At 43.4% G+C, this 16,999-nt stretch overlaps 1 protein-coding gene across 2 annotated transcripts in view; it reads left to right on the top strand.

The window, feature by feature from the left end:
• The first annotated feature begins 523 nt into the window (after positions 1-523).
• The window catches only part of LOC142579545 (protein disulfide-isomerase A6 homolog), a 47,920-nt gene continuing 31,444 nt past the window's right edge, over positions 524-16,999 (top strand). The window contains exons 1-7 of one of the 2 annotated variants that reach the window (XM_075689877.1): positions 570-809; positions 4,009-4,156; positions 7,228-7,285; positions 9,351-9,587; positions 10,049-10,258; positions 11,713-11,865; positions 15,686-15,895. In XM_075689877.1, coding sequence (XP_075545992.1) covers positions 800-809; positions 4,009-4,156; positions 7,228-7,285; positions 9,351-9,587; positions 10,049-10,258; positions 11,713-11,865; positions 15,686-15,895 — 1,026 coding nt within the window. In that variant the 5' untranslated portion in view covers positions 570-799. Of the gene's footprint in view, positions 810-4,008; positions 4,157-7,227; positions 7,286-9,350; positions 9,588-10,048; positions 10,259-11,712; positions 11,866-15,685; positions 15,896-16,999 lie in introns of both variants that reach the window. The other variant, XM_075689878.1, reaches the window with a different exon arrangement.

The following is a 16,999-nucleotide window of genomic DNA, read 5'->3' as shown; positions in this document are numbered from 1 at the left end:
GTTATCACTTTACCTCCCCCTCACCTCTTTCCCCAGCGTAGGGTAGCAAACCGGATCTTCCCCTCTGGTTAACCTCCCTGCCATTCCCCTTTCCTCTATCTCTCTCTAGCTTCCCTCTCCATACCCCCGTTCCCATTCCTCCTCGTTGTAGCGGAATGCAAAATGGAAGCGAATAAATAAAATATAGTAAAATATTGCTTGGGTGGCAGCCTGACGTGTGACCTAGACTTCGTGTACGTAGCTCCTTACATCGGAGGCCATAAGGGTCGCAGATCCCAGCTGATTGCCATCTTAGCTCTCAGTAAAATTGCTTTCCCAGACCCTTTCCTGTTAAAACCGAATTCAGCCCCATAAAATACGGAATACTGTTTTCAGTCCTTATCGGTTTACACCGATAATGCTGAACCGTCGGTTTTTCACCTAATCAAAACGCACGCCATTGTATTTCAATCACCTTGGTTCTTGTGTGCTGCCACCTGTTAATACTTGCGAGCGCATTTACAACAAAAATAAATTTTTATTTAAAGGTAAACCATAAATGACGACATTTTTAGGTAAATGACGTTATTTTTGTTTTATAAGCAGTGTTTCTATAGTTTTACGCAATATATTTTGTCATTTGGCTTTGTCAGCGTGTAGGTTGCCGGCCAGCCAATCACCATCAGCCACGAGACTCAGTGCGCTTTTAAACACCGCCGCTCCAAATGCGTGGCTCTTCGTCATTTTCGCTCTTCCATCAAGTCTAGTTAATATACTTCTGCAAAACTTAGCCAAAACTAACTTATTTCACAAGGTCACCATGGCAATAGGTAAGACATTTTTCCTAAGACGATGACGATTGTATCTTGTTACGAACAAAGACGGCGCCGGGCAGCCAGAGCTGCCATCGTTGTCTCACGATGTCGTGGCGTGGTCGTGATCCGATCGCCGCACTTATAGTAAATGTGCTTTTCTCCAGTTCACCAAGATGTAAATAACGTACTTTCTCGTCGTCGTAAAGTCCATTTAACTTCGGGCCGCGGCTTGTGCATAGCGTGATTATGTGCGTGTCACTCTGGGCATTGTGTGTCCGCCCGCGCATTGTCAGCCCGCTGACACGTTTTTTGTTTCACCGTTCGTACGTCGCAAAGCGCGCGTCAGCAAAGTAATTTGACATTATATTGATTACAGCTAAGACGTAACGCCCCTATTTAATACCGTTGTTGGTCACGAAAAGGTGGTGCGCGCCCACTATATTCTCCATATAAAGGAATTTTCGTTGAATGAACAAATTTGCGTGGTTTGCATGTTATGCAAATCATCTTAGTTTCGGCTGGGAGTATTGCGTGAATGTACGCATTCGAGGCAGCGCAGGCCACGTGGTGCGGGCTTTAGAATCTCATGTTGGTATGCGTCAAGTGTCACGCCTAGTGCTACGTGTAGCTTTCCCACGTTCCGTCTCTGAAATGACTAAAAAGCAACCCTCCCTATGAAGTGCAGATTGCAGTGCGTTTCGTGTCCTGTTAACGCGAGGCGGACTACTTATGTAAAATTAGCCAAGGTCACGTTGGCGTCGGACATAGCCGAAGCACAGAACTATCTCCCGCTTTAGTGATAACTCGAGATAAGGGCATTGAATGACCAATACCAGCAGGCTATGTAGGATTTCCGTTTCAAATCTGGCGTTGACTATGGTGTATTTGCGGGATTCTCAGTTCGGTAATATTTGCTACAACTATTTAAAGCTAGGCAAAGCCACGTGAATACATTGTGTGCAACTTCATAGAAGTGCCGGGGATACGGGGATTGCCAGCACGACAAAGGGGTGGGGCTGTTAACATGATGAAACAAAGGGCATTATGATCATTTCTATGAATACTATGCCAGTTTAGTAGAGCACTTAATGTTGCAGATAAGCGAATGACCGGAAAAGCTGTAGTTAGGGTGACATTTTTATTCTTCTGGATGCAGACTTACTACAGAAATTTCATTGGTTGCAGCAGCCACATTTGACTTTTTTAAATATAGTGTGAAGTACAAACTTGTACCAGAATTAAGACTAAAGGGGTGCATCAATTAATTCCAATCATAACTGTGCTGGGAACGCTATGCTGTGGTACTACTTGGTGTTTGATGTGGCTTTGATGTCGGCAAATCGTGAACAAAAAGATGACACCTTCCATGTCTTCATACTAAGATCACTAGTGTTGGCACATACTGCCAGTATTGCCACTAAGCAAGAATGGGCTTGATGTAGCTGCCATGTTATGCACTTTCAGCCTCTTACAGAAACCTTCTCTGAGTTCATTTTCAGTACCAATTAGTCTTTTTTTAGCCTCAAGCTGCTACAATATGGCTAATATAAACATATTGCACATCAAACTGATTGCTTCTGTTACTGAAACACCTGTGGTGAATCTTGCTGTCTGAATATCTAATCTAGTTGCATACATGTGCAAGCATGTGCTTTAACATGTCGTAGTTTAGTTATTTAGTGAAAACTTTGATTAAATGAACTTAGCCATCTGTAAAGAAACATTGCAGGCGTAGCATACAACATAATGGAACGTCGAAGAGGGAAAAAGTAAAGCTGCCACAGGCCTTTCTGGTGGAGCTGTACCAAATTACGGTAACATTTATGTGTTGCCATGGTTTACAGAGATTGATTGAAACTTTGCAGTACAAAATTTCCCTCGACTACTAAGATTAGTATGAAGCTTGTCATATAATTGATTGCAGGCAGCCCCAGCAACTTGCAATGGTTCCTTAAGGTGGCAGTGGGAATGTCTTCAAATTTCTTAGAATGCATGGTTCCATTCATTAGAAAGACTTCCACTGCTGAAGTAAGAAAGTTGAATTAGCTAGAACCTGCCACTCCAGGCCTCTTGGGTTCAGCCATGATTTGAAGCCCGCGCATTCACCGCAGCTGCTGTTGAAATTGTTCTGAAGTCCTCACCATCCAGCTGGGGGATATATTATGTATGTACATTGACGTGGCCTATTTGCATCGTGAAATGGATAGGTTGTCTTGCATTTATTAATTAATTTTAATAATTAATTAGGCCGGCATGCTTGGCAGGGTTCCTAAGCTGTAATGTAATTGCTGAGTTAAGTAGCTATGTTGACTAATGTTCTGCTTTTAACGTGTGTAATAAGGAAAACGTAGGGGGGACTGTTAAATAAAATGTTGCCCTGCAACCTTTGCTGTGTTTTAGGGACTCTGCATCGGCACACGGTGTAAATTGTCAAGAGTGAAGTGTCACTAGAGATTGTGCAATTGTAATAGATTGTAATAGTGCAGGTAGTGAACAGGGTAGAGAAGGAACAATACTCGACCAAACCCACGTTGAACGATGGGCTAGTTACATATTTTTTTCTAAACAGTGCTAAACATAATGCACACGTCAGTGACGCAAATATAGGCTGCATGAAAGAGGGAAACATTGTGGCGATCAAGATAATAAATCTGGAGGCAGCCAAATATGTCCGTGGTTAGCCTACCGCATTATTGCGGGGAAAACAGGATCTACCCCATAAGCACAGTCATGTACTCTCTGTGCTACAATTCTGGTGCAGCAGATATAATAGCTTTCACTCTCTAATATTGCAGTTCTAGCAACGCATTTCTGGTTAAAGGCCGGCTTAACTGCGATAATCAGCCACCATACGCGTGACCCCATTTTTGAATAAGTATTTAATAATTCCCAACTCCACTTTTGAAGTCCCAACAGAACGATACCGGGCACGAAAGGTTTCAAGCGTATTGTCAACTCGTAGTGGGAGCGATTGATTGACAAATGACTATTCATTCACAGGATGTTCGTTAAACATTCTGTACCGCATGTTCTTCTGGATTCTGCTTGCTATAAAGCAGTGACTCATAAAATGTCAATTGAGAGTAGCGCCTTGTCCTGGTCGTCTTTCTCGTGTCCATTGCTTTGCGCTAAACTAAGTAATTGTGGATGCTGTACCACTAGTGATTGGGTTGTGCATGTGTCTTCATTATATATTTTTTTTCGTGTATTCTAGCGGTTCTTGCCATATTGCCAGTCCTCTGCTCTGTGGCTGTGGGTTTCTATGGGCCCCACACGGAGGTTGTGGATCTTTCCTCAGCAAACTTCAAGAACAGGGTCATTGACAGTGACGAAGTCTGGGTTGTGGAGTTTTATGCACCCTGGTGAGATATTACTCTGGTGTCTTAGCTGTACCGATCAGCTGGATGAAAGGAGACTATAAAAAGAAAAATAAGTTGAACTGTATTAGGACAGTATGTGTCTACATTACCGTGAAAGCCACTGTTACGGTAGCCAGAGGTGGCATGGTGAACCAGAAAAGATGCGAAAATGAGACTTGTGGTGGTGGCTGCCTTTTAGTTCCCGCACCAGCCACGCCTGACGTAATGGATTTTGGCAGCGTCTGCTCAGGTCTAGTTATCGGTAGAGATGGATGAAATTGTATGCTAAAAGAACCATCGACTGAACCTAGCAAGTTTCAAGAACTTCTACTGCGCCGTAATGGCCTAAATAATGAAATGTACCAGTGCAGGGTTTTCAGTGTAAAATTTTAGAAATGGTACTTTGGTCTCCATTTTCACTTCCAACGGTCAACTTACACTACAATATCAATTAAAATAAAGTTTCAAAAGAATGCTTTTTCAGCCTAAATTGATGTAGTTTTTCTTTAGTACCCATTTAAAGGACACCCCACAAGACTTGGGCATTACGAAGAAACAATTGCGGCACATTGATAACTCGGTGGTGATAATGTTTGCAAAGTACGTGGTGCTAAAATGGTTGAAAATACAAACAAAAGGCACGCACCCACCTCTCGAGGGAGCCCTGCTTCTAGTGAGAGAGATGCACACAAATGCCTTTATTTAAGATGCACTGGACTGCTTGCAGCGTCACTGACCATGGCACGTGATGACTTCTGTTAAACGACCAATGGGGAACACTCACTGCCGCCTCAGGAAGAACACTATGCGGCAAAAAAGGGAGAAAGAAAATGGAGGTGGGCTTTTCTTGTAAACATCACTTAGTCCCTCAGCCCAGGTATGGGAGAAGGCAGGGGAGGAGCACCGCTTGTGGCAGCTAGTCAAGGCAAAGAAGGTGTCTCCATTGGCAGTGACGCTGTGCTCCTGTTGGCATGGTAACAGGACAGTTAAATTTTTTTCTATCTCCTTTGATAATTAACTGACATCAAAAATTATTTTTATAGAATGCTCCCCAGATGGCGGCTTACAACTTCGAGTCCATAACAAAAACGTGCAAAGGGGCCTGATTAGGGGACTCTCTGAAACTGTAATGTCTGCAATGTAATTGTCAATGACCATGCTTGATGCGCAGACAATATTTTAGGGCTCTGTGTAAATGAAGCTTCTAAGGTAACTGTGGCAGTCCTCTACATGAGTTCAGGTTATCTGCATAGCAGTAAAAAAAAAGGCTCGGCCGGAGTCAATTTTCTCTCCCTGTAACTATCGCCAATGCAGCAGGCTGCTGCCATTTTCCAAAGACTTCACATGAAAAACTCGTAATCGCTTATAGGTTGACCAGATAATCTGTGCACAAGGAACTTGTGCTACAGGTGTTTTTTCTCAGCTCGTAATTTCGGTCAAGTTTTAGTTTCCCTGTAGAGGTCACTAAAGCTGTATAAGCCATACGTCTAAAATATGTCTATAGGAACTATGTCATTGTGCAGGAAAAGTAGTTTTTTTTCCTTGCAGGCATCAATAGTCGTAGTTGTTAGCTGTTCATAAATGCTTCAATATGCCCAGTGAAAATTCACAAAATCAACAAGAAAAAGTTAGGAGGGCTGTTTGGCTTATGTTTAAAATTCCAAGCTTATTTATCCCAGAATATGGCAGCAGGGGCCCCAACTTGCCTTTTCAGTCTTGTGATCTGGCTATGGCAGCAATAGTATGCTTGTTCAGCAACCTACGTTTAAGTTATTTTGCAGCTTCTGACTTCTTTTCTGTGAGAAAAGTCTACAAAGGCTACTAGCATTAAACTTATTCTCAACATATGTGTAATTGCTAAACGAGTCCCTGTTTAATCTTTGTTGCATTTTCTGGTATCATAGCGAGCTGAAGAGGCAAGAATGTCAATGTCGCGTCACTACTAGATTTTCACTTTTCTTTTTAGCTTTTGTGAGACATTTACTGCTGTGAAAGGTGCCCCATTTATTGTCTGAAGTGTAAGCTGTCAATCCTGCACATCTTAACGTATTGGCCTTTTGTACCTCCTTAGCCTTTCTCAGGAGAATTATGTAGTGAATATATTAAGACGTTGGCCAATTCAAGGTTGAGCTTCTGAGCAATAGCTGAGGCTTGTCTGTGTGCCATAGCTTTACCATCTGTTTGTGTTAGCAGTTTATATAGCCTTGACATTTACTTGTAGTGAGCATATCATTTCAAAATAGCATACGACATCCCTCTTTTGATACTGTATGGAAAATATGGGGTGCCCAGTCTAGCATGGACTAGTGCAGCTGTTTTTATGGCATAAAGACCCATAAAATTCATAATGTCTCACTGGGTACAATTAGCTGTGAAAGAATTAGGTAAAAACTTTATTAGTAATAAGTGGATAATTAGTCAATTATGCATTTTGATCTAGGGTGCATGCAATCTCTGCCTACTTGTGCTGTAAATAATACAGCTGTAAAATAAATATGGTGATGATTATCTGCGACAGGCAATTTAAAAATTCTCATAGTCTAAAAATACTTGGTGTAATGGTGGTGAGATGATTGCCAGTCCTGCAGTTTTTCCGAGACTGCTTCAACAGCATATATATATATATATATATATATATATATATTATTACATACATACATACATACATACATAAATACATACATACATACATACATACATACATACATACATACATACATACATACATACATACATACATACATACATACATACATACATACATACATACATACATACATACATACATACATACGTACATACATACATACACAGTGACAGATCGTCGCAGTTGGCCTTTGTGTTCCGCAGGCAAAACTCTTTTGTTCCTTATATATAGATAAGAGATATATATAGGGAACGAGTAGCATATGCAATATGTTCTTGGCACTAATCTACATCTGTTGTCTGCTAAGTTTTGCATAATAAATGCTGACAGAAGTGCTAGTAGTTTTGCAATAATAACTTCACATTAATCAGCTGTGTAATTTGAAGTGAGCTTTGTTAATTAACTACACTATCTCTTCCTGTTTCAGGTGTGGCTACAGCCAGGCTTTTGCTTCTGAATATGCTAAGGCGGCCTCTGTACTTAAGGTACACGCAATATGGGGATGTCCCTTGTTAATTTTTTGTTTCTGGTTGTCGAAGCGTTATACCCCTGTCACACGGGCTAAGTGCACTTTGAGCGATTGCATTTCGCCGCTAGTGTCATTCACAGGCTGCCACACGGGAGCTCATAGTGACACTCACTGCAGAGCATACTTTTCGGCGAGTGTGTTCGGCGAACACACTTCACGATGGCGAAGTGCGCAGCCTCGTTAGCAGTGTAAAAAAAGTAAGCCAAGTAATATGAAAAGCAGAGTCAGAAGTAATTTACAAGACTTTACAAGCTAATAAAATGTGCCACACTGCAAAGAAAAACAAAAACAACAAAAGCTACCATTGTTCACTGGCCTGTTTACGGCCACACCAATTGCCATTGCCAAGAACACTTTTTTTTTTCTCGTGCAGCAGCGGGCCGCCAAAATGACACTCGGCGCGTTGAAGTGCACTTGCTCAAATTGAACTTTAGTTTGCCTGTGTGACAGGGGTATTAGTTAATCATTCCAACGAACTGCCATCTTTGTTGTTCACTGGCCAGCCCGAGTAATTGTGAAGCAGTGCTGATAAAGTGACTTGGGAAGTTTCATCACATCTCTTTGTTTTAGAACATGTGTGCGACTTCAGACACTTTGATAATATAGTGGGTCGCATACGTTCGCAACGTAGCAGTCCAACTGGGGAGGCATTGTTATGGTTCCTATACATAGACTTGCAGGGCAGAGCAGTAAAGCTGGGTGATGAGACCTTTAATCCATTCTAGGAAGGGCTGTGTCTGGGCGGCCGACCGCTTCCAGGTCCTCTGAGGCAACAGGCTCTCTTTTCAGCCCTAAAGAATGAATTCTGGCTCTGACAGCGCTACTGAAGTGCACTTCTGCCTCTGTACTTGAAGAATATGGCTTCTAGAGAACTTCAGAGGTTGCTACTCACCCGCTGCATGGGATCTCTATTAAAAGCTCCAGTCGTTGCAGTGGAAAACATTGTGAAGTGTGGCATGCTTCATCACTGTAGTGCTGCAGGAATGGAATGATTATTTTCCGATATAGTATTAATCTCATTTTAAAAATATGACCCTAATGTAATTGGCTGGTAAGCTGGACAATTTGAGGACTTCTGTTCTGTTTTCCTGTATATTCAGTGCACTTCGAAATTTACATTTGTTGCTAAAATTGTAGTTTTTAGCTATAGCTTGTAACATTATCCTTGGACATTCATGTCAAAATACAAGGAAGGATAATAATAACAAATAAGTAGCACTCTGTCCTCTTTTCCCTTTTTCTTCCAAAGTTTGTGCTACTTCCAATGTGTGGGAAAAACTAGACTCGGGCTTGGTGGCTCAAAACCGCAAATTTATGAAGATGTCAGCTATCTATGACTTATCGAACCTTGGTGCTGTTCGTTCGTTCGGAGAAATTGAGCAAGCCTTGTTGTTGTAGATGGGGCTCTTTCCAATTTCATATTTCAGTTGAAAAAAATTTAAGCAAGCCTGTCGCTGCCTGTCTTCACCTTCTCTAGTAATAATTTAGATTGCATAGTACTCTAGCAAGGCAGCCATTACCTAGCACTGATGAGTCCTTGTTAAGGCAGTGCCTCTTTATGTTTCTTTAAGGTAATCTTCAATGAATGACTTAAAGAAACATTATTTTCAAGCTTGCAAATGTTGAAGCAAAAAGTACATTTTTGTTATGCTGTATGGAGAAGATCACGCATATATTTCTAGAAATTCTTGGAAAGTGAAGTTCATTAAAAAAATAAAAAGGCAATACTCTTTCTTGTCTGGTTGCACAGCCTGTAGAGGCAATTCATAAATTGAGCATGAGCCTGCATAGAGCATGCGTCAGTTTCTTGATGATGTTTAGGCAAGGTACAAATTTGGCTCTTTTAATGGGCTTAGAAACTATTGTAGGCAAGTAGCTTATTTTGGTTTGCAAGAGTTCAACTGTCGTGGTAGACTTCTGCAACACTGCACCTTAAGTTCAGGCTGTGGAAATGGGAGAGTCGTTTGCTTGGTGCCGGCTTTTGCTAGCATTTTCGTTTGCTGTTGACCGTATTCACCCAGGGTCTAGTCAAGGTCGGTGCTGTGGACGCTGACAAGGAGGAGTCTCTCGGAGACCAGTATGGTGTCATGACCTACCCTACGGTCAAAATATTTGGTGCCAACAAGCACAGCCCGACGAACTACAGCGGGCCGCGCACTGCCGAAGGTGTTGCATCTGCTGCCTTCCAGGAAGCTCGCAAAGTTGTTGACCAGAGGCTTGGCAAGCCCACCTCTGGAGGCAGTGGCTCAAGCGGAAAGGTTTGTTCCTCCTGGCCTTTGTTCCTGGAACTATATTCGCCATTCATTACTTAGAACTTCTGTGGGATATTACTGGATTGCTGACGTTCTCTGTTAAATGAAAAGTGTTCTCTAACAAAGAATTGAAATTGGTTAAGAGCACACCGCAAGCAGCCGTGGTACACCAAGTAGCCATACTGGGTCTGCTGTCCAGTAAAGCTGTGTGATGAGACCCTTAATCCATTCTAGGAAGGGCTGTGCATGGGTTTCCCTCTTGCTTCGAAGTTTTCTGGGGTGGAGGCTCCCTTTCAGCCCTAAGGAATGAATTCTGGCTCTGACAGCACGGTTCAGCTCTGGTTACATGTGGCACATAAAATTGCAGGGACAGTGGAACCACGTTAATAGCGAGCAAATATCCATGCTGGTCACACTTGCAGTGAGCAGTTCAGCTTATAGCGACATCATTTTGTCATCTCTTCTAGGGTGACGTGGTTGAGCTGGACGACAGCAATTTCGAGGAGTTGGTGCTGAAGAGTGATGACCTTTGGCTGGTAGAGTTCTTTGACCCCTGGTGCGGCCGCTGCAAGGACCTGGCGCCTCATTGGGCAAAGGCAGCCACTGAGCTGAAGGGCAAGGTCAAGCTGGGTGCTGTCGACGCCACTGTGCACCAGGGGCTTGCTGCCCAGTACGACGTGAGTGCCGTATTGCTGCTGCTTTGCTGTTTTCTAGCAGTACCATGCTACCGTTCTAGAATGGCTAATCTGTTGTATAGGGTCGTTTTGCCTAGTACCCACTGCAGTAACAGATATCCATTGTTTGACTTAAGATATGCTCCCTAATGAGCACATGCAAAGCAGTTCCATTGAATGCTGTGAGAACCCTGCGAGCTAGGTACAGGTGTGTCATCTGTTGTTAACATAATGCTTGCGTGTATACATAAACAGTTGGTGTAAGCAAATTGGAAATAAACAGAAATATGCTAACTCGACGATTGTACATTGAAAGTGCACCTACTTTGAGGATGTATGATCCGAAGTGACTAAATGCCTGACAGGCTCAGTAGTAGTCATCTGCGTAATGCAAAGTGTTGCATACCATTGTCGTTTTTATGGATTTGGCAAGCTTAAGTTTGTACTCCTCAAATTCGGTCTGAATTTGCAGCTTCTTCGAGCTAGGCATTTTTGGCGGGAAGTTGTGACATGCTCTCTTTGCACAAATCGTTGCGGCACAAGATGCCGATGCGCATCGAGCTGGTGAGGCCATAATTACCGGAGATCATCATTGTCGTTTTCCTAGTGCGTAGTGCTTTTAGACAGGGATAAGAGACCGAAACAAAATCGAGCTGGTGGGTGATGCCAGATTATAATGCCTATACGATGCCTCCAGAGTGAAATAGCGAAATGTGAGGCTCACTTCGTGCTGCAGTATGGTGCGTTTGGCTTGTTGCCTATGAAAGCTGTGCACTACGCTTACAATGGCACTACGCCATATATGCCAAGATACAGATAGGTGAAGATTCTTATTGCAATAGGGCTGGCTGCGGTAGCTGTGAATGCGGCATGTACGAATCCTGGAAGGAAGTTTGCTTTTACACGAGTGGGGTGGAAGGGGGGGGGGGTCTGAGTGTGTGCCAGCATTGTCATCTGGGATGGGCGGGCGAGTATTACGGGGAAAATGCCGTGGCAGCCAGATACTGTTCTCGATTGTGTGTGGGTTGGGCCTTTTCTTCTTTACTTGGGATCTAGCAGCTGGAAAACGCACCATATGAGCGCAGTTTGACGATGTACTGAATGTTGGTGCCAAAAGATCCTGTTCTTCAAAAACGTATGAACCGGCAAAAAAGAAGTGAACTGTTTTGGGTCATTTCTTGTGGTATCAGTAGTGAAAACTGGCACCTGTAAATCATACGTAACATGATCTTAATTATGAGGTTCCAGGGTACTTGTTTTGCAGGAACTGTTATTGTCTTTGACCTTGGATTTTCAGTTTTCTTACAGCAGTACAATCCTCATAGAAATAAACCATGGTGAGCTAAGTCTTAGACTTAGTTTGTTATGTTGAGATTCAACTGTGCCAGAAATTGACAAAGGGCACAATGCTGAATTAGTGTTCATACATGCATACTTCTCACCTTTCCGTGAACCAGGTGAAGGGCTACCCAACAATCAAGTATTTCCCGGCCGGGAAGAAGGACCGCCACTCTGCGAAAGAGTACAATGGTGGCCGGACAGCTGATGACATTGTCCAGTGGGCCTTGGAAAAGGCTGCTGAGAGCGCGCCGGCGCCGGAGCTGCTTCAGGTAAGCCACAGGCTGCACAGGAATTTCTTCATTATGCAAAATTAACCATGCTTGCCTTTTCTTTTTGCTGAACTTCAAAAAAAACTGAATGGAAATTTGGCTACTGGAAGTGTCTTGCTTCCAAACAAAAAAATTTGGCTTGCTATGATGGCACAAGTACAACTTGGCTCTAATTATTATAACTTCCAGTCTAAAGGAGGATTTAATGGAGTGATGAGGTTGTGGTATTCACATATATGGGTTTGTGTTGAGGCAAGATGGGTGAGATTCTCTTTGAGGCCTTTGTCTTGCAGCTGAGAATTGTGGTATAAGCGGGATCCAGTATAACCTTAAGGATTTGAAGTTGAACACCAGACTTGCTTCAGACAAGGGCCAGGGCTTTCATGTTATTTCTGCAATGTCCTAGACTTCAGTCCTTGAGCCTCTTTCTACAGGAAAAGCCTACAGAAGTTGAGGTTGATAACCGACAGTTAACTGGCATGGTTAACTACTTGTTCGATGTATTACAGTGCAGTCCACTTCCAATGATCCCGCATAGAACAATATATCAGTACAACAATAAGTTGACCTAAAGGCACACTAAAGGCAAATACTACGTCCAGCTAAAGTGATAGAATAGTGCTCGAAACTCTCTAAGGCGTCAATATTGTAGCGAACAGAGCCTTGATAATCGAGAAATCGAGGTAAGTGCAGGACATGAGTAAAGACTCCCCCGAGACATTGAAGTATTTGCCCGATGACTAAAGCACTCCTCAGTTAAATTCTGCCATTAGTACTCAACTACTCTTTGCAAAAAAAACATCCTCGTATTAGATTATAAGATGAAATAAAATGCTACTTTTCCAGTTCAATTTCATATTTAGAAGAAGGAAGTCATTCAAATTACCGTTGACAACGGTGCGGCCGCTCGAAAGGTTTTGTTATCACTCGATTCTGCGCTGCCCACGCTTTCGCGTTTCAGTACTTTTCTGATCGCTTAGTGCTGTACTGGATCTCCTGGCTCGCGAAATTCTCAAAAACTGCAAGTAGCAATGAATTCAGCTTCCATGGGATGTCGCGGGATGCCCAAACGGTCTAGGCCACTTGACCACAAAGCAGCTGTAGCGGAATCACCTTGGCGCACGAAGCCTGCCTTTTTCATTGATTGGCATGGCCACTGGTTCCAACCTTCATGATAACAGAGCGCTCCATTTGTAGAGGTCATACTTGTTTGTGTTTTGAAAATTTTCAGCTTCATCAAGTGACGCAGCTTTGTGCTTTGTCAGGGCCATCTTCTACAAACTGGGATGCCCGCTGCTTTGGGACTGCTTCCACGGAGCATTTTCGCACTCTCTGATAGGCACTGAAGGAACGAGCTCCATCGGGCCGCTTCACTTTTCACTTTTAAAATTTTTCTTTCCGAGCCAAGACGGAGCAGCACCGCTCCATCTTGGCTCGGTGCCGCTGTCTGTCAGGTGCTGTTTTACTCGCCGCCGGCAGCAGAGGGCGGTGATAGCGTATGCAACGTCACCACTCCCCCGGTTGGGTGTCGGGAGATTTGAATTTCGAAAAAGGTATTCGGACCCTTCAGATAACAATTTCTCGTAAACTATAAACTAACTATTTTCTTGGCCCGAAACAAGCATTGCGAGGTTTCTGTAATGGTATTTAAACAGTCCACGTCGACTTAGTACTTGCCTCTATTGTCCCTTTAAGGGTATGAGATTGTGCATTAGGGCTCTGAGAAAAAAAACATATATAAGGATATGTTATGACCGTGTGTTGGATACAATGATCCAAATTTTGCTTTCTGGGCCGTGTTTTCCAAGCAGACTGAGCTTGACATTTGTGTTGCCATGTTTCCCTTAAATGAACAATGCCAAGACAGGACGAAAAGTTCGCCTTCGTGAATTAGTGTGTGCCACCATTACCGCACAGCGTGTCCCACCCATGCACCGATTGTGAGAGTCGGTAAGAGCATCACGAATTGCTGCAGCGCGCCACAAGATGGCGCCAACTGCTCCACATCCGGATCACCCACGATCGTGCTCCGTGTGCATAAGAGAGAAGGAAAGAAAAATTTTAAAAGTGAAAAGTGAAGCGGCCCGATGGAGCTCGTTCCTTCAGTGTCTTTCAGAGAGTGCGAAAATGCTCCGTGGAAGCAGCCCCAAAGCAGCGGGCATCCCAGTTTGTAGAAGATGGCCCTGACAAAGCACAAAGCTGCGTCACTTGATGAAGCTGAAAATTTTCAAAACACAAACAAGTATGACCTCTACAAATGGAGCGCTCTGTTATCATGAAGGTTGGAACCAGTGGCCATGCCAATCAATGAAAAGGGCAGGCTTCGTGCGCCAAGGTGAAACGGCAAAACCCCCGTGGTTGTGGAACCAACACTGTGGAAGCCACTGACATTATGGAGCTCTGGGAGCACGTTTCTACTGACAGTGAAACGGATGGTGCTTCAATGGAGGAGTTTTTGAGTGCAGATCGTGCTGCCTCGTTCTGCGAATAAATGCCATTGTTGTTGATGCACAGCTGTCATGGAGGTGATGACAGCAGTGGCAGTGATGATGAGTCTTTGACCCCTACCTCTATGCTCATGCAAAGCGCACTGTCGTTGAGCGAGTCACTCATTGATTTCATGCACGCTGAAAAATTACTGCCAGTGTTCATGCAGCAGCTGGACGCGATGCACACTGCAGTTGTAAACCTGAAATTGCCATGAAAGCAAGTGCAACTTTCTGACCATTTCATTATGCCTAACGCTTGACACGGTATTTAGAGGTATAAATAAATGTGTTTTTTTATTTTTCGCAGCTTACTTTCTACATCTGTTCTTTAGCGCAGGTGGCAAATTTTGGTTCAGAATTACATAGGTATGTTAAGCAGCTTTATTCTACGACAGTCCAGATATAACAATCATCAGTTGTGACGATCAGATTTTTGTGTTCTTTTTGGTATTGTTATAAGTGGACAGCACTGTATATCAAGAAGCGATACCAGGTCTGCAGTCCAGTAAAGTTGTGTGATGAGACCCTTAATCCATTCTAGGAAGGGCTGTGCATGGGCGGTCCACTTGCTCCCAGGTTCTTGTGGGGTGGTAGGCTCCCTTTCAACCCTAAGGAATGAATTCTGGCTCTGACAGCACTGTTCAGCTCTGGTCAAATGTGTCACATAAAATTGTAGGGACAGTAAAACCACGTTAATTAGGGTTTCACGGGAAGCAAAAAATGTCTGAATTAACATAATGTTGGAATTATCGTGGATATCAATAAAACAAAAGAATGCTTACTACATCAACATGCATTCATTTGCTGAATGAGTTGGCAAACCCCATTTCCATTCGGCACAAAAGCAGTGCAGGAGCTGTAATTGTATTCTCACGCCTGACCAACGCTCGCAGTGCAAAATGCCTTGAGACTTCATCCTTTGCAGTGTGGTTATGGCCCGTGTCTTCATTCGAGACACATTTCACTGTCGTCCGCACTTCCCGATTATTCTTTCGCCATTCTGCTGGTTGCCAACACATTATCCGTCCATTGCGATGTAGCCGGCCTTTTTCCTTCTCAACAGCTTCTGCTGTGTTTGTGACATTGCATGTGCAGCCATTACATGGTCAATACGAAACTTTTTGCACAACCACTGAGGATGAAAGCGCGGTTGCTATCGATCAAATCCTGCAATGAGATGGGGGACAACACTGTCACACTCATCTGTTCACAGCAGGGAGTCCGAACTAGAATCTCAGATGTCATTTTTAATAGCGAACCAATATCCCAGCTGGTCATCTTTGCAGGGAGCAGTTTAACTTTTAGCGACATTATTTTGTCATCTCTTCTAGGGTGACGTGGTTGAGCTGGACGACAGCAATTTCGAGAAGTTGGTGCTAAAGAGTGATAACATTTGGCTGGTGGAGTTCTTTGCCCCCTGGTGCGGCCACTGCAAGAACCTGGCGCCCCACTGGGCCAAGGCAGCTACTGAGCTGAAGGGCAAGGTCAAGCTGGGTGCTGTCGACGCCACTGTGCACCAGGGGCTTGCTTCCCAGTACGACGTGAGTGCCGTATTGCTGCTGCTTTGCTCTTTTCCAATAGTAGCATGCCACCATTCTAGAATGGCTAACCTATTGTATAGGGTCATTTTGCCTAGTACCCACTGCACTAAAAGATATCCATTGTTTGACTTAGGATATGCTCCCTAATCAGCACATGCAAAGCAGTTACATTGAATGCTGTGAGAATCCTGCGAGTTAGGTAGAGGTGTTCCATCTGTTGGTAATATAATGCTTGCGTGTATACATAAACTGTTTGTGTAGGCAAATTGGAAATTAAAAAGAAATATCGTAATTCGACGATTGTCTGCAGAAAGGGATGTGGAGTCTTGCTGTACATGCGGCGTTGAATTTTGAATGTTGCAAAACATGACTGCTTCAAGGTCAGTGCTGCTTTATGCAAAACCGCACTGCAATATCTAATGAAGTTCCATAATAGACAGTCAGGCAGGGCTTATGCATTTGTGGACAATGCTGCTATGAGCCAGTCTCCTACTTATCTGCCATATTTACTCGATTGTGATGAGTCTTCCCCCCATTATTTTCTTTGCTTCTACTGAACCTTCACTTTACATTTGAATAATGGCAAAAATGATAATTGTAAGAGATATATTCTGAATCCCGTGGTTTTTAGTGTTACGGTGGCAACCTGCACCTTTGTTTCAATCGAATCCACAGACAAGTCGACCGAAGTCAAAAATGTTTTGTTCAAATTGATGCCATTTTCATTGTGCTTGTGTGCTTGTCTTAGTTATGGTGCTGCTGTACCCTGTGTTCTTTCGTGCTTAGATTGTTCATCCATGAAGTTATGATACTCGGTATTACGCCCGCTTTGATAAAATAGCAATTTTTACGACCGAGGAGCTGGGAAACTCCGCCATTGCCCAACTGCTAGAGTTCAGCAATTCGTAGATGAAGGTACCAGCAGGAAGCTCTCTCTAAAAGCAAGGCCAGTTGGAAAGGCTCTGTGGACCTTGTAGTGGCCTGGTACAGCACCCGAATGAAATGGTTGTGTGGTATTTTAATTTAAAAAGTACTCAAAGAGAAATGTGGAGATGAACTCACTGTGAATCACATTTTATTCTCGTGCACACAACTCGAACGGCT

This window comes from Dermacentor variabilis, chromosome 4 (assembly GCF_050947875.1).
Source record: "Dermacentor variabilis isolate Ectoservices chromosome 4, ASM5094787v1, whole genome shotgun sequence".
NCBI classification, from domain to species: Eukaryota; Metazoa; Arthropoda; class Arachnida; order Ixodida; family Ixodidae; genus Dermacentor; species Dermacentor variabilis.
The sequence above is the reverse complement of the archived record's forward strand: the minus strand, read 5'-3'. Positions and strand labels throughout refer to the sequence as shown.